The sequence below is a fragment of the Ambystoma mexicanum genome, chromosome 3p, assembly GCF_040938575.1.
Source record: "Ambystoma mexicanum isolate Mex_15411 chromosome 3p, UKY_AmexF1_1, whole genome shotgun sequence".
In the NCBI taxonomy this organism is placed as follows: Eukaryota; Metazoa; Chordata; class Amphibia; order Caudata; family Ambystomatidae; genus Ambystoma; species Ambystoma mexicanum.
This window is the reverse complement of record NC_090925.1, coordinates 280321340-280339818: the sequence shown is the minus strand read 5'-3', so window position 1 is coordinate 280339818 and position 18479 is coordinate 280321340. Positions and strand designations below refer to the sequence as shown.

The 18479-nt window shown below is 42.5% G+C and overlaps 1 protein-coding gene across 2 annotated transcripts in view; it reads right to left on the bottom strand.

The window, feature by feature from the left end:
• Positions 1-4470: 4470 nt before the first annotated feature.
• Positions 4471-18479, bottom strand: part of LOC138580340 (DEP domain-containing mTOR-interacting protein-like) — a 313232-nt gene continuing 299223 nt past the window's right edge. For both annotated transcript variants that reach the window (XM_069650799.1, XM_069650800.1), the window contains exon 9: positions 4471-9294. In XM_069650799.1, coding sequence (XP_069506900.1) covers positions 9169-9294 — 126 coding nt within the window. In that variant the 3' untranslated portion in view covers positions 4471-9168. The remainder of the gene's footprint in view (positions 9295-18479) is intronic.

Genomic DNA, 18479 nt, shown 5'->3' with positions numbered 1-18479 from the left:
TCCATAAATGTGCACATCAGAGAAAAAATAAACTTTAACATTTCAACCCCGCCCTCCGTCCTCCTCCTCAACCCAGCGGGAGTTCCTCTGTTGGTTCAATTCTTATACTCTGTAAGCGGTCGCATAATATCCAAAATCCGTATTTTGTGAGGGCATCATTGCAGGATATAGTCACTTTGAAGGTAACCCAGTATGCCCTCCCAGTTGCGCTTGAAGGCGGCTTGGTCTCTTTGAGTCATGTGAGTAGCCCATTGCAGTGCTATAAAGCTCCGAACGTTAGGGGGTATATTCTAACATGTTTCACCTCAACCGCGCAGTCTAAGTGAGGCAGCTTCGTTAGCAATTAATAATTAAATAACCAATAGTGATTGGCTGAAAAATGGGCTGAAGATGTGCTCAAGCAGAACCTTATCTTTTGGTGGCTTTTTGCCTGAGATTACCTATACATTTTTTTTCATATGGCAACTCTGGAAAAGTAATTCTGGAAAAGCTAAGCCAAGGGGCCAAGTGGGAACCAGTGAACAACAGACTGTATGTAAGGTAAATGAAGGGGGACGATAAGAGGGTAGGGCGCGCTGGTATGATTTTAATTCCAGCACACATAGCAGTCCTAATAACCTTAGATGTGAGAGGTTCTGATGAAAGGATTGATTCAGAGGTTGTGTCAATGAGCGCTTAGATCAGTGTCAAGTTGACCAAAGCAGTGAAACTGGAAAAGCTGATGAAATGACAGTTTAATCACTGTTAAAACTTAACAAACGCCCTATGCTTTATGAATATAGATGATGTAGCGATTAATGGTATAGAAATGCTGTGAAGCTTCCTGCAAGGCTGTGCCTTACATATATTGGCTGTGGAAGGCATAGGGTGCCTAATTAACTGTGACTGCATGACATTGCTGAGGGTTTTGGGGTTGCAGTTGGCATAAGATTACAGCACATACACACATGAGGCAGAGCATTAAATATGTTCACAATACCAGGCATATAAATTAGTAACTTGCATTAAAGGCCTCTTCTGGGATCATGATTATGTACTTAGTATGTGATGGCAACACCTGGTATCCGAGGCAGGTAACAATAGATGTTGTGGATATACAAGGCATGAGAGTCATTAACTAGGCATTTCAGGCTGGACTTGGCATATGATGGCAGCTCCTGGATATCTGAGGATTTACCTTAGATTTGGCAACTCCACCAGGCACATGAGGCATGACCTGGCATCAATGAGGCTGAATGTGGCAGTATCTGGCCATTGGAGGCGAGACTGACTGGCATACCTGAGGCATTTGAGGATGCACTTGGCATATTATGGTACCACCCTTAGATGCGGGGTTGTATTATGCGTATTGTGAGTATACAAGATATATGTTTCTTTAGTGGGCATAAACTTGTGTTGCTGGGGAATTGGAGGCTGCACTTTACATATGATGGCAGCATCTGGGTATATTACTCTGTTCCTTATGTCTAATGGCTGTATCTGACATGTGAGGCTATAATTGGAATAAGAGTTGGTTGCTAACTTAAGTAGTCTTTTGTGTACTTTAGTATGCCTATTTAAGATGTTTTGACATCAGTGATGTCATTTCCGGTTTTGTAATTTGTGGCTGTTCTATAGGGCACGTGACTGTGAATGGAGTCTTCACAGACTTCTGGGAATCTAACCCCCGCCCACCAATAAATGCTGAACAGGTCCCTGAATAGGGATCAAGAAGTTCCAATTGAAGGACTGTCTTCAAGGGTTTCTTAGAAGAAGAGGAGCAGAAGTGTCAAGCCTCCATAGCAAGGTTTCTGCAAAATGAGTTCTTTAGTGAATAAGCCCAGCATACATTTCTCCACCGGGGAAGCCGCCTCACACATCTATAAAGGTACCGTAAAGATAATGCTGTCCACGTGAGTTCCCTGAAAATCCCTCTAATACCTCAGAGGTGGAGTAGAATGATATGCAACCATATAAAAGAAATACAATAAGTAAAATACTCTGGCTTGATCTTGGTTCCATGAGTGAAGCATTGGTCTCTGCGGTAAGAGCAGCCTGCATTTCGCAAGTCTGCATGCCATGGCAGGGGCAACGTAGCCTTGAGTCCTTCTGAGGACAATACATCAAGTACCATTCAACGAGGGGTACAAATAAGACTGGGCATCGCAGAGTTTAGACGCTGGACGAGGCTGGCATGAAGTGCTATGTGGGAACACAATAGTATTTTTTTGTGTCGTTTGTCTTTGGGGTGCCGCAGCCTGCATGCTGGTAGAACACAATATTTCTTTATATGTTAGTGTAATGATGCTTTGAACTTTGCTTTAATGTAATTGTCTGGACATTGATTATTTACTGTACTGGATTGGTTATTTAATTTCGCCTGCCAATCAAATTGCAAGAGTAGATGTGCACTCAACCTGCTCTAAAACAGAGAGCAAGAGTGGTCCTCTCCTCTCGCAGCCATTGCTCCCTCTGAGTCACACTCACGCCAGTCTGATTTGACCTCAGCTTTAGCTGAGTGCTTTCTGAGTCTAGAATAGATCAATAATCCCATTCACTGGTGACTGACCAATAATGCCTCATGAAAAAGACCTCTACTCCTTGCATGCATTGAACTGTATAGCACAGTACACCACAGATACGCCTAGCACGCATATTCCCCAACCCAGGCCTCCCTGCCTAGGCCGGTTCAGAATCTGCCGTGGAGCACCTGGGCTATGAGAGATGGAGGCACCCAAACAGAGCCGTGCAGCCAGAGTATCATACAGAGCCCTAATGAGCCTACTCCATAAGAGTGATCTGCAACCTGAAGCTCTACAGAGGATTTTAACTACAATACACATAATCCCACACTGTTGATTATTCCTGCTATGCAGGAGTTGCAGTCCAAAACATCGGCGAGCCAAAGGTTGCAGATTCCTGTTATAAAACTTTCACATCTATTTCATCTGTCCCAAGTAACAAGGCAGCAGTGCCTTATGTGGTTAGTAAAGAGGGTACAAGGTTTATTCATCAACAGTTGTTTTTTCGATGGGTTATTTGCTGATACCCCTCCACCCCCCTGGAAAAACACCATCAAAAAATATATGGGGCGGGAGGTAAGGCTATGTAAGGGTGTCGGGGGGGGGGTAGAAATTGAGTAAAAATAATAAGCAACAGCGTTTGGGGGAACCCCCCAAAAATAAAGAATACCATTTGATGGGTTGTCTCGAGAAAAATCCAATTGTCAAAAAAACACTGTAAAAACAACAGTCAATGAACAAACATAGAACAGTAGAGAGGGTGCAGCTAGCTTCTCAGTGCACCCATAGTCAGCAAGTTATGTTAGGTTATCTTGCATTTGAGTGCCTTCTGCCATGGGTTATGTCCTCAAAGTGCTTTGTAGTCAGAGAGACAAACGAGGAGTATGATAGAACATGCAGTAGTGGTAGGGAGGAGCAAAGTCAGGTAGGTCATTGGGATGAGGGGGGATAATTAAAAGGCTCAGAAAGGCATTTGAAGGAAAAGGTGGGAGGAGCTATGCGTACAATTGGACTGAATTGATCATGGGACTCAACTGTATTTTATGGAGCACAGCGTCGAAAGGAGAGACAACTGGAGAGAGGTGTTTGCTGCGCCAAGGGCGCATGTCTGGAATGTACTCATCTCATGCCTGGGCCAGGGTATGTTGAGGCCAGGCCCAAGAAAGCACAGAGAGCAAAGCCCTTCTACTTACTTACCTAGGCCCTAAACAGCATTTCAGATGGGTAGCATGTCAGACATCCGAATTTGCCAAGTTTAAACAAAGCTCCCTGAAAAGCATGGAAAAACAACCTTGATTTTTGTGTGTGTGTTTCTTGGTTACCAAACTGATTTTTAGACCAAACCCCTGGGTTTGTGCTTCTCTGCAAAGTGCTTAAGGACACAAAGCCTGTCTTTGGCTCAGGAGTGATCAGCCTTTGAGCTTCCCTCAGTATCGCGGTGAAGAAACCATGCCCAAGAAAATGAAGTGTGCAGAGCCCTTCTACTTTCTCTATGAGCAGCCAGGTTTTATAGATGGGAAAGTTGGAAGGCAATATGGGCACCTTTAACGTTGGGTGGAATTTTGACCAAAGCTTCCCTGGGAGCAGAAGCCCTGGATTGGGCTTCCTGGAGGTTCCCGAGTCCTGCTAGGGCCTTCAATGTAATGGCTATAGTGGTGTGTGAGTCAGGAATTATTTTAGGCTGGGTGCTTATGGGAGTAATTTACATAATCCAGAGTTTGACTAGCCTGCTCAACCTGGGCTGCAGTCACTGTATCCTGTTAAGAGCATCATGCGACTGTTCGGTCAAAACAGGGGTGTGGGGTCTAGTTAATAGAATAGATTTCCAGGTCTACGTTCAGTTCCCGTGTTTTATTTATTTATTATTTGTGTGTTTGGGGAAGGGGCACTGCCTTATGGCTTGCTCAAGCTGCTTGATCACAACAATAGTCAAAAGGCTACAAGCAAATTCAGAAGAGTCACACAAAAATGACAATTACAAAAACGGTGCTTTATTAAGAAGCTTTATACTATTAAATATGAACTTGTACTTACAAACACATTAAGGATTAAAATGATCATGCAATATACTCAGCATGTACGCTCCATGGCTCATTAGTCCCCAAGATTACTTTGCAACCACCCAGGAGAGAAGGTTTGAGAGGACAGGAGCCACATGGCGTGGCAAAACAATATTTGCATGGACTTGAACATTGCTTTTGAAATTCATACCAGTCCCAGTGCTGTCAGCCAGGGCATGCACTGGCCCGGTGCATGCCAACATGCCACCCATATCTACACAATCTGCCGCCACCCCGAGTGTCAGACCCATATTCTGGATAAGATCAGAAGGTCCTAGATCTTTCCCTGAAACACTTCAGAGTCCCATCCACCTTCGACTAGAAGAATGGCAATTGCCAACCCCTGAATTAGAAAGAGGCTGAACCACCTTGCCATCATTCTGACACCCAACTCTTTCCAGGCATCCGCTATGCGATTATCAATTCATTCCATTCAGTTTTTCAAATGACAATTTGACCAACATTGCACCCTCCAGCACAAGGTAAATGAATTTAGCATTCTGAAATCTGCTTGGCCAATCGGATTTCAAAATACCTCATCAGAACTGGGCGCATCTACTCAGAATGCTCAATTATTAATTTGACTTGTGAAACGATTTTAACTTGCCTTTTGAAATCCAAATCAAAAGGTAATTCGAAAATCTCATTCTAATCAAACCGATTTTGAATTCCAAATTTAGGTACTGGCAGTTCTCATACTCTCCCACCCCCGCCCTTCCCCCACCGCCTTTAGCCTATGCATCCCAGAGTAAGAGGGTTTCATCCTCACTAATTAAATTGTCCCAGACAATTTCACCCACTCTCCTATGCAAAGGGCATCTCTGAAATATCACATGATTCTTTTTTAATGAGGATTTACCTTTTCACTTTTTAAATTACTGACACTTATATTTACATATATTGATCCTGCTAAAACAGTGGGTCAATATACATTTTAGTGGAATTGAAAAAAGGTACAACAGTGTTTGATGATTTCATGTCATCAGGGATATAAGATTGCGATGATTTTATCGTTTCAGAGCATAGCAATCCATCAGCTCACTCGTGCTCTGAGCCTCCTTCCGTTCCAGAAGCTAGCACAGGAGCAACACGCTGGTCTTGGAACCAATACCACGACAAACAACAGAGGTTCGAATCCTGGATCCGCTTACAAAAAACAATTAAATAAATAAATACATTTCCCCTCATGACAGTAGCATCTGGTTCTTTTCCAGGGTGTACTTCACTCCAATAAATACCTTCTATCCAAGATTGATGAAAAATATCTTCCCTTTATGGGATCAGAAAATCATCTTGCATAGGAGAATTAGAATAGTAATTCTACAATCCTCACTATATTATACTCATGGCTTTATTTCCCCAAAGGGTTCCATTTGACTTGCCCCTTACATTATCTGCACTGGTTTTAGGGGAGAGCTGTAATGGGGAGTGACACATCCAGTGAATAACCCCTGAGCAGACCATCATTAACTGCTGGTAAAGGTTGGTTAAGAAAACAGTGCGGTCAAACTAGAATTAGCACCCTGAAGGAGTGTCTGGCCAATCGGCATAAAGAAAACACAGGCTGTACTCCCCAGTAAAAGCCATGAGCACACACTGCTTTGCCAAGCACTAATGCTCCCAACAACCTGGAAACCCATGGAGCATGTGTGACCATATACATGATTCTCAAAGATTCAAAATAGAGCCAAATTGTGAATGTTAGAGGCATCTGTGAGACGTGCATGCGCTAGGATGTGCTGAGTGTCATCTCAGAGATGCTGCAGGCTTTTCCAGGTTTTCTCCAGTTTTAGCAGGTGCGAATCTCAGATGCTCACGGGAATCTCCCGATTTGCTCCAGTACCAATATTTGAGAATCAAGCCGTTAATATTGTACCAATAAGTAAGGCAATTTGAACAGCAATAGACACAGGGTCTCATTACGAGTGTGTCAGTCTGATAAAAATGATGGGGAAAATGCTGGTAATACCGGATCCTGCATTTATCCGAACTGGTACAGTCCGAGTTTGCCGGTAGGGGCAGTGAACTACTGGCAGGGCTGACCTATCAGCCTCCATGGAATAGGAACTTACCGCTGTTGCCGGCACCCGTAATCTCCCGATAACATCAGGATATCAAGCACCGTTAGAGGTAAGGTGGGTTTGCCAGTAACCCGCCGGCAGTACAGGTGGGCTACCGGCAAACCCGTAATGACCCCCGTAGTATCGGATGTACAGTGTAACTGTGGAATATCTAGGAGGGCCTGCAATGAAGGACACATCATTTTCTAAAGTGTATCGTTTTCACATTTGAAAGGAGACTTTGTATTTGCACAGACACTACTACATTTACATCCCCTAATCCATGGTATCTAGTCTTGGCATCGACTGCCAAAGCATGGAATGCCTTACCATAGAAAAAAATGCATCGAAAAAAAGCATTGAATGCATTTTTTTCAATGGTAAAGGGTTTATTTTAATTATAATGGGTTTTTTGAGGTTAAAAAAGGGGGGATGGCCCCCATTAAAAAAAAGAAAAAGAAAATGAATCTCGATGCTTTTTTTCCTATGGTAAGGCATTCCATGCTTTGGCATTCGATGCAATGACTATAAACCCTTATCCATAAATGCCCATCATGAATTATTTGCCATAATTCACAGGATTTACACTATTCGCATTAATTAAAGATTCCAACTAGTAAGAATCGTGCATTTTTTTTAAAGTCCCATTCTTCAGGTAATGTCAAAGCCATATAATGGATAATGTTCCAATGATGCCGCCTATGGATTCTTAGGGATATTTACAAAACATGTGTCCTTCAGCTTTGTTTGTATACCACCAGAAGCCTTAGTTAAATGTCCACTCATCAGTGGTAAGCGAGAATTCCCTCTCGGGAGTAGGACATTGGGTGATGTCTGCTTGTGCGGAACGCGCATTCATTCTCTACAGCGAGTGCTTTTTATGTCTGGCTAATAGCTTGCAACTTCCCATTTTCCACCCTATTTATTTTAATAGCATTTAAATGCTACATTTTCATTTACTAAAATGACAACATAATGGAGAATTTCAGAAATTCCAAAGTTTTAAAGTCAAGACATCTATAAACAACAACGAAGAATGCTAATACATACAAAGACAAGTTCTCCAAATGGTACTAGAAATATTTAAATAATTTGTATATGTTTTAAAACATTACAAAATAAAGTTTTCATCTGCTCCTAGTTCCAACTCTGGGCTAGGAGAAAAGAAAAAGGCATTTCATTGTCTAAAAAATGTACAACAATAATTAAAAAAGATCTATTCTGGTTATTAGTTTGTAATCAAGTCAAGCGAAGCAATTTGTTTTATTGTAAATAGCAGAGGTAGTCGCCGTTTCCGGCACTGAAATGCCTTGTGGCAGAAAAGGGAACAGTGCGGCAAACCAATGGAAAAGGGGTGAACCGGAGAGAAGGGGCGAGGACACAGCGAGAAGCGGAAAGGGACAAATGGGTCCGAGAGAAAAAATGGGGTAGCTGGCAAGTGGGGGGAGTAGGGATTAGTTGGAATAAAAAAAAGATGGTAGGGATGGCAGCAGGGAGTTGGGTGTGGCCACCGTTTCAGGTCTGCAATCAATGTGTTTGGTAAATTAATCTTGACCGGAAGTTCAGAAGGTTATCTGTTTTATTATTAGACTAATTGAATTGTCCAATTGTAATAATACCATATCATTCCCATTGTTTTGCTTTTACATTTCTTTAACTGTTTTTCCTGGATTAGGATTGGCATCCGTTAATGCCAGCCTCCTCTCATCAATCGATAGCATTACAGGGCCAGCATACAGGATGACCACCTATAGATCATTGCTATAATGCAGTTGCTCACACTAACACATGTAATGCTATTAAAGAATGAAGGTCACATTACACGCGCCAACGAAAATATTTTTTTTCAAATCCCTATACCACTTGACATTTTGTATCTGGGAGCAAAAAGTTTTCGAAATGCAAAATGGCCAAAGACTGTGCAGTTTGTCAATATTTAAATACCCACAAATATGCTCTAGATAGCCCCTTTTTTAACTTATGAAATTAAAATGGATACTTACACGCGAACTTCAAACTAAGTCAGAGGTCGCAGAGTGATGACATCACACATGTCTGCAATGGGCTTCAGGTGGGCCAAATACCATATGATGTCATTAGCTCTGGGACTGGGGTCATCAGGGGCGTAGTAAAAGGAGTTCAGAGAAAGCTTGTACTATTTTTAGAAACTAAACATGTTTGCAGACAGGAAGGGGGTCAAAGAACAGAGAGCTTATAGTCTTTTAAGAAAAGGCCAGTTGGGGAAAGGGATGATGGCTTTCTAGCGGTCTTCACATGGTCACCAGGGCACTAGGCACAGAGAATGGGTGGCAAGCATTTTGGCGGAAGGACAGTCCAAAGATCAGAGATGAAAAAATAAACATCTCAACACTACAGAAAAACAACATAGCACATAAAGGGCTCTCTCCATAAATACTTTGTGCAGAGTTTATCGACAGCGAACAGTTTCAGTTCATGTATCTTGCAGGCCCTTTGGCTCGGATCCTACGCCTCCTTAGCATCTTGAAGGGCCCAGCAGCCACCCTCGAGGGTTGATTTCTCTATGACTCACTGAACAGCCTCCATCACCTCCAACACCAGTGTCCGAGGACCGGTCATTATCAGGCTGCTGATATGTTGGTAGTCGAGGTGCAGCACACAAACCCCATTCACAGAGAACACAAACTGGCAGACCTGAAGGGCAAGGAAACACAAAAAGCAACACAAGGGGGGAATTTAAGTTGGATGAAAGAGCAGGCAAGGCATTTTTCATATTGTATAGTGCAGAATAAATCACCACAATGTAACTGTGTGATATGAGTCACACAGGGCATCCTAACAGCCCTCCAAATGTCTCTGATGAAATCACCTAGTCTCAAGGCAGTGACGCTGGCATATCCAGGGCCATGAGCTACCTGGAAGTAGTACAGAATGAGATTTGCAGAGACCCCCTCCAAGTCCATGCCTCTGCTCTGACCTATCATCACAAGACATGGAGTATGGTGAAACTCGTGTCCTGCTCCCAAACATACCCCTCTATTTATGAGGAGGTCCCGAGATGAGAGACCCAATTCCAGAGAAATCCCTATGTTTGTTCATCATCAGAGGCCCTGGATAGGGCAGGAAGATTTTGCCCAGATGAAACCCTGGTCCCAGTTTCGCATGTGCTCATGGAGACCGTTGAGGAATATACAACCCCTGCATCAAGCAGGAATTCTAAAACACCCTGACGAGAACATGGTAGAGTTGTGGAGTCCTGTATGGCATAAGGAGCCTTTTGGAGAAAGGCAACGAGAAACCAGACACCGAAGTCCAGGGGAAAAAAATATTCAAAATAGAAAACTGCTCAACGGGATCATGAATTACTGCTGGTGCCCCAGTGGACACTCACCAAGGGAACTGGTGAAACTGCTGCAACAAACACACAGACCCCTCTAGAGACTGAAGCACCGGGAGCCACAAGCTTGCAAAGCACAGCTGTGCAAGAAAGCAGGACTTACACCTGGTCCAAGATGGCCACCAAGGTGTATGAACCCACTAAATGCTGCAGACCAGCAGTAGGTGGGGAACATTGAATCTTGGAGATGCAGAGCCTAACAGAGGGCTCCATAAAATTGAAGTTAGAACAGAACACATCTCGGGCAATAGGAGATTGGCAAAATTAAGGAGGGGCTTATGTAAGCGCAGAAGACATTGGGACAAGGTGTGACACAGTCATCCAAGAGTGAAAAAGTCACCGGGACAGCGTATGCTGAAACCAGACATCAGGCCACAGAGGCAGAGCTTGATGAGCTGGCCCACTGAGAAGCCGGAGAGATTGGAAAGCCTGAGAGACTTAAAAGACCCGGACCCCGTGAATCGTAGCAGTGAGGTAGGCATTATATCCCTTTGGGCACTAGACCTTTAAGAGTGAGCTGGGTTAACATATTGCTAAAAAGTGAGCTGGGCCACTATATTTGTTAAGAGTGAGCTGGGAACTGTATTCCTGAACGGTGAACTGGACACTATAATGGATTTAGAAAATGTATCTACTAATTCCCAAGGAATCCTCGCAGCTAGAAATACATTTTAAAATGGGTCAATAATTAAAGAGAGAAAAATAGTGAATCTGTATTGGAACCCTGAGTGCTCCAACTTGGGCTTTTTCTTAGAGAGTTTGTCTGCAATGAAACTGAATGCCACCTCCCCGAATGGTCCAATGGGATTAGTGATAGCAGGCAATTTAAACTCGTATTGTCTACATCTCCACCCTTCCGCTGGTAAAAATGTAGCAGCTTGTGTGAACAGCAAAAATGAGCTTGTTAAAGGTTTGGGTCCTGTATATGGCGAATGGTAGTGTTAGGGGTGATCTGGGTCCGGCTCAGACCTGGAAGAATGGATCCTCTGGCTCCATTATCCACTACTTGGTCCTTTCAGGGGGCATGTTTAGGGTTTATGGTCATTTCATCAAAAACCATTGCATCTAACGCCATTCCATCGACATTTGTCTATCTAAAAAATGTCCATCTAATGCATTCTTTTTTTGTTTTTCTTTTTTTTTGCCCCCCCAAACTCCTGTCTTATACCCTTTAAAATGCACCTGAACAAAAACCCTTTACCCTTTACCCCCCAAAAAACATGCATTAGATGCAAATGTTTTAGATGGAAAAATTTCGATGGAATGGTATTAGATGGAATGGGTTTAGATGAATTGACAAGATACTCATGTTTGGTCGCTGTGCCATCATAGAGATAAAGGAAACTGGGTACAGTGACCATAACATGCTCACTGCTGGACTTTCATTGTCAGTGATAGGAGCAGACATAGGGTATCAGGATGGGCTACTGGTTAATGCTGTTGGGAACAGAATCTCAAAATTCAAAAGTAGCGGTGTGAAGCTTAACAAAATTCTAAGCACAAGATTGGGTTTTTTGTCCGAAGTTGAACTGGACAGAGTATGCTGTCCATTGAAATTCGTAGAGTTTATATGGGAGCAAGATCCCCCTTGTCCATATTGGATTTAAAATTGGTGTAAAACCTAAGTATACCTTTTATTAAGAAGCATCCGGGGTCTGAATTATAAATGTCACTCTAAGATAGACCTCCAAAGGGAGAAAAATAAATTAAAGAGTGACTATCAGAACTGGTCACGGGCTCATCTATTTTTATGAGCCCAAAGAGAGGGAGAACTATTGCTGGGAATTCTAGCTACAAGGAACTCGTGGAATTTCAGGTCATTGGTGAATCAAGATAAAGGTAATCAAAGCCAACTTCAAGGTAATACAGTAGCTGAGAGTTTTTGGAGAAGACACTTTCTTGATGTATACAAGAAGCCTTATAGTGAGGTGTGGGGGGATTTGTTGGGGACCCTGGAAGCTACATTTGACTATGGAGGACATAGCCCTACTGGTAACAAAATTATCATCCTCAAGAGCAGCCAGTCCCAATGGTCTAACCAACGCTATTCGAAAATCTGATATTGCCACTTGGTCTAAAATATTGTTGGTACTGTTCAATAGCATGATCAGGAATAGACAGTGCCGGCAGACTTGGAAAACCACTATCATAATTCCGATTTATAAGAAGGGCGATCTGGCTGATCCTGTCAACTATCACCTGATAGCCCTTTTAGATGCTGGTAGCAAGGTTTTTGTGGGCACTGTCTTGAAAGAACTGGAATTGTGGGCCAGTAGCAAGGGAAATTTCCATAAACAACAAATTCGCTTTAGAAAGGGTTTGTCAACTTCCCTGAATGTTATCATAATAAATATCATGTGTGTTAAGGCCTGGACTAAGGGTTGACCCCCTCTCTATGGAGCCTTGGTAGATTTATCAAATACGTTTGACACCATTAATAGAGAGAGCCTATGGCAGAAGTTAAAGCAATGGGGATGGCCTGCAAGCCTGTTGGCAATAATAGTCCACCTACATGAAAATATACAGGTAAAAGTAAGATTGGATGGTCATGGACATCTAACTAGTCCAGTTACAACAGAAAGAGGAGTGAGGCAGGGGTGCATATTAGCCCCCTGCCTCTTCAACCTCTACCTGGCTGATCTAAATGAGGCCTTGAGTCCTCATGCGCAAGTAAGTCCAAAGATAGGGAAGCAAACATTTAGATGAATCGCCTATCTGGACGGTATTGTCTTAATGGAATGTACTCCGATAGGCCTCCAGTGATTGTGGAATGTTTTGGGGGAGTATTCAATAGTGAACGACTTGTTGATCAATCCTTCCAGATCAAAAATTATCTGTTTCAATAAAACAATAAAAAGAATAACTAGCTTTAACTGGACCCTATATGGTCAGATTGTGCCTGTGACTAAAGAAGTAATATATTTGGGTTTTAGAATGAGATCTCACCCAACTATAGTTTTTGTAGAATTAGGTATAGAGGGAATATGTAAAAAAAGGTCACAGGCCAGGCGCCCCTCGCTCGTAAGAACATGGCATGATAACCTGTTTTGTGGTTTTAACCCACTGCGAGAGTCTGCAGCCATCGCTTTTAGCTCATTGTACTTTTCACATAGAGGGAATAATGGATACATTTTCTTGCCAAATGAAAAAACGTTTTGGGAAAATATTGTAGATTTTCTATTATTCCACTGATTAATTTCTACAAAGGGAAGATCATCCCAACGGTGAAGTATGGGATGGATATTGATGCACAAGCCCGAACTGTAGACTGGACTAGAATAGAAGGTAACCTGTGAAAAAAGGTTTTAAATCTACCAGAGTCCCAACCGAATGGCCATGTTGCAATTCGAACTAGGCTTATACTCGTTTTGTGCCAGTTTGGATTGGAAGTTGGTTTCATGGTATAGATTAATACTGATACCGCAAAAGCAATCCCTATATGAGGACATTAGACTTCAGCTAGAAATGGGAAACAGCCTCACTTTACATAAATTGAAGGTAACGATTGACAGATTGTTGGAATATTGCTATAGAACTGAGGGAGATCTCATCATAAACCCCACTGGAGTAAAACTGGCAATTATGAGAATTGATTGGGCAAGTAGCATAGACCAAATGCACAGTTACTCCGTAAATAAATCTTTCTCAGCCAATGATAAACCAAGAGGATGTTTACCTTCATACTTAAAGGGTTTTCCAAACTCTTGTCGGAGAGGTTTTGAGATTCAGCCTACATATGGTATTGATAGGTGAGATGTTGGTTTGTTTGTTTGTTTATTTATTTAGTAATGCGCCCCAAACTCGTAGGTAACCATGCGCAGCAGATAAGAATACTTAAGACTTAGTTACAACATGGCATCACTATAGTTACAACATGGCATCAATACAGTGCAAACAAGACAAATACAAGTGGGTTACATTGAGGGATGCAGTGGGTTACATAGATTCGTGTAAGAGTGGTACGGTAGAGTAAATACATTTATGGTCAGGTATATGAGTGAGTACTACATGTGTCTGAGAGTCATATATCATTGACCCGCACCCAGTTTAGGGAGTTGCGTCTGAAGCTAAGATAGGACTGATCAGTTCTAAGGCTCAGAGGTAGTGCATTCAAGTGTTGTGCAGCTTTCACTGGGAAACTGCCTCCTCCAGATCTCGTTAACTTGAAACTAGGTATCTCTAGACAGTGAGAGTTGGCTGCTCTGGACGGTCGAGTCGAGGTTTTTCTGTTCATTCTCTCTATGAGGTATGGGGGAGCTGCGTTATTGATGCATTTAAAGTTAAGTGATACAGTTTTAAATAAGATCCTATCACTTATCTTTAGCCAGTGGTGATCTCTTCTGAGGTTACAAATGTGTTCTCTGTTGGTTAGATTTAGGGCAGTTCTCAAGGCGTCATTTTGAAGTGTTTGTAGTTTGTTGAGGATATGTTTGTTGGCTCGTAGATATAGGGCATTGCAATAATCTAGTTTTGACAATATTAGAGCATTGGCAAGGGTGATCCAACTTGCTTCTGTTAGATAAGGCCGGCAGGCCCTGATAAGTTTGCCTGTGTAGGCAGTGGAGGAAGCCAGGAAGCCAAGGAATTAACCTGTTTTCTTATTGATAAGGTGGAGTCGAGATAAAAACCTAGTGTTTTTACTTCCTTTACTACTTTGATTACGTTCCCATCTATGTTGACTGAAACATAGTTGGGACTTAGTATTTTCAGATTGGCTTTAGAGCCAAGGATCAGGATCTCTGTTTTATCATCATTCAGGCAGAGGCCATGGGATGCCATCCATGCCTGAATAAGGAGGTATATTTTATTTACCAAGGCTGTATCCTGTGTCCAAAAAGGGGAATGAGGATCTGGGTGTCATCAGAATAGTTAGTGTATGTGACACCCAGTCTGTCCAATTTATCGAATAGGGGCTTGGTAAATATATTATACATAGTGGGCGACACACAAGAACCTTGTGGGACACCACAAGTAGTTTGGATCGGGTCAGACAATGCCGATGGGGAAAAGACTCTCATTGTTCTATTTTCTAAAAAGGACTGGATCCATGCTATTAACTCACTCGAGAAGTGGGCCTCCAACGCTAGGTGTTTGCACAGGACTGCATGGTCCACCAGGTCGAATGCTGCCGACAGGTCGAGGAGGAGTGTCATGGCAGTTTTGCCTTTGTCCTTCAACTCGTCTATTTGGGTCTTTAGGTCAATTAACGCAGTTTCAGTACCATGTTGTGCCCTGAATCCGGATTGGCGAGATTGTAGAAGGTGGTTGGCTTCAAGGTAGTCCTGAATTTGCAGGTAAGCTACTCTGTCAATTATTTTAAAGGAGAAAGGTTACCGTGGTGATGGGTCTGTAGTTGGTAGGGATGGATGGGTCAAGAGTCTGTTTCTTGAGGAGTGGTAGAACCCAAGACTCTTTTATGGTCTTTGGGACAGTGTTGGTTTTGAAGGAGGCATTCATTAGTTTTGAAATAAAGGGTGCTAGATCTCTTGCTGCATCTTTGACTATTTGGGCAGGACAGTTATCGCCTTGACAGTTGGATGGCTTTATGAATAGGATGATTTTCTCTGTTTCCTGAATCAAGACTTTGGTGAAGCTGAAGTGTACTGGCATGTTAGGGACTTCAGTGGGGGTAGAGACCTGTGGCTCAGTAGGCGGCAATGAGGCTTTTTTATTAGCAATTTTTATTTGGAGGGATGTTATTTTACTAGATAGGGCATTCTGGATGCTCGAGCACCATTGTTTGTCCTTCGGTGCGTTGTCAGGGATTCTAGTTCCCGGAGGATGACAAAGAGCTCCTTGGTGTTGGAGCTAGCTTTGGAGATTCTTTCATTGAATATATCTTTTTTGGTACGGATTATTTCTTTCTTGTATTTGTTCGCCAGTTGGGTCAGTTGCAGTTTGTTTTCCTCTGAAGGGGAGTAACGCAAGAGGGATTGTAGTTTTCTTTTCTGAAGTCTTAGCTCTTTAATATGGGATGTGAACCAGGCATTGAGGTGGGCCTTCTGTTTACTTTTGCAAAGTTTGGCTGGCGCAATGATATCTAAGGCATTGGTCATAGTGTTGATAAAGACCTCTACTAAGAGGTTCGGGTTAGGGTTACTTGGTAGCGAATTGAGAGATGGAAGGAGACAAGGTACTAGTTTGTCAGCTGTAATTTTTTTGTTTACATATAGTGGGCAGAGGTGGTGCTATAGCGGTGGCTTTTGGCATTTGTTTATCTATAGTTAGTGAGAAGTCTATCAGATGGTGATCTGTCCACGGTTGTGGCGTTATATTGATAACGGCGGTGATGCCGTTCAGGTCAGCTACCCAGTCAAGGGTTCTTCCTTTGATGTGGGTGGGGGCGTGGACTTTTTGGGTAAATCCATACTCAGATAGGATGGTTGCAATGGATTGTACCTGTTTATCCTCAGAGTCATTAAAGCCTAGGTTGAAATCGCCCAGCATTAATATCTGTGATGACTCTTTGGTATTATTGGCCAGCAGGCTGGATAGATTGTCCTCGAAGATATCGATAGGTCCCGGGGGTCTATATAGCAGGTAGATGGTTAGTGTCTGGTTGCTAGATGTAGGTAGTTTGGCTGTAAGCAGTTTGCAGGATTTAAGTGGTAGTGGGGTGCCAAGTCTTAGGGCAAGGCTAGTTTTTGGTATAATAGCCATGCCGCCCCCTCTGGCATTAGGTCTATCCACTCTGAGTATCGATAGTTGTCTGCAATAGCTAATATAAGGGCAGGGCCAGCTGCGTCAGGTAACCATGATTCAGTGACCGCCAGGAAGTCCAAGTTATCGGAGGATAGGTGGTCGGCTATTTCGGTGGCATGTGCCAATAGGGATCTTGTGTTGATCAGGGCTCCAGAGATGGTGGTCATATTTTTGGGTTCATGGGAACTGGTTGGGTTAGGGTTTAGTTGATTAGTTCTAGCGTTGGCTTTTAGTGGATGGCAGTGTGTGAGGTTAGGGATTTTGGGCAGGGCCTCACGAGCAGATTCTGCTGGTGAATCAAGGACAGGGCAATTGGTGTTGAGCTTAGGGTGGGGATTTAGATTGATGGAGTTGTTTATTCTAGGCTCGTAGAGTTGGGCTAGTCTGGCTCGGAGTCTGTGGTTTCTGACTGGTAAGGGGCAGGGTGAGGATTTGATTAAGGACATTATTATATAGGGTAGGATTAGTCGTAATAGGTACGGCCGGTTCGTTCCTGTGTACATAGTGTTGATTCTATTCCACAAAGCAGGCTGGTCCACTAATAACCGGTGGATACAATGAGTGGTAGTACTTTTAGGCAGGTTATAGTCTATGGAATGGGCTAGTTCAGTATAGGCGAGGCAAATTAGGTTCACAAAATAGGCTAGTCCAAAATATACAGGGCAACTTGGAATCACAAAATAGGCTGGTGCAATATGTGCAGGGCAGCCTAATTACACAAAATAGGCTGGTCAAAAATATGCAGGGCAACTTGATTTCACAGAGTAGGCTAGTCCAATATATGCATGGCAACTAGAATCACAAGGTATGCTGGTCCAATATGTGCAGGGCAACTTAATTACACAAGTGTTCGCAACTAAGTTGTTCGCAACAAGGTTACAAATATAGAGGATAAATGCATACTGTGTGGAGAAGCCCTAAAACAGACTTTAAGACATATTATGATTAAATAGTCTGCAGTTCAGGATCAGAGAGCTCTGTGTTTGGGGTTGCTTGTTGATAAAGTGGAGTGGCTGAACACAGAGGACTTTTTGGCGAGATTATCCTCAGAACATGAAACCTTTCTCCTGGTTGAAGTATTAAAAATGTTGAATGATTTATTAATTATTCATTAATGTATTTATTAATTTGTAAATTGATCCAGTTGCAAAGAGAATTGTTATGTATGTGACCTGAGGATTGGTAATGATTATGTAAATGTAACATGTTTTATTATTATTCTTTTTAATTGTGTAATATGTGAAAGGTCAAACTAATGCACATTAATAATAAAAATAAAAAATAGAACATTGGGCACTGTATCTATTAGGGGCATTATAGGCACAGTAAGCAGTAGGAAGAAGTAAGCAAGACAACATTCTCAGAGTTATATTATAAATAGTCAGTTGGGATCTGAATCCCAGTGGCTGTGATTGAGCAAAAGAATGAGAGGGGCACTATATTGTAATCATTGTGATTGGGGACTGTTAGAATGGATTTCTGAACCCTGCTCTGGTGACCAGATGTTCAGGAGTCCACTCTGGTCAGGGAAACAGGGAACACTTTGGTGAAGTTAGCCAGGATAAGTCTTAGCAGTAGTTGGGGTGATCTTTGGTCTTGGATGAGCACACACAGTAGGACGACAAGAATAACCTTATACAGTAGTATATCAAAATTACACAATTTATTAGGCCCAGAACAAGCACACTTGAATAATGGAGGACACAGTAATAATACTACTTAAACACGCACCAGTTAAAATATAAAGTCACTTTTCGGTCAGTGCGGTAAAGTGAGGATT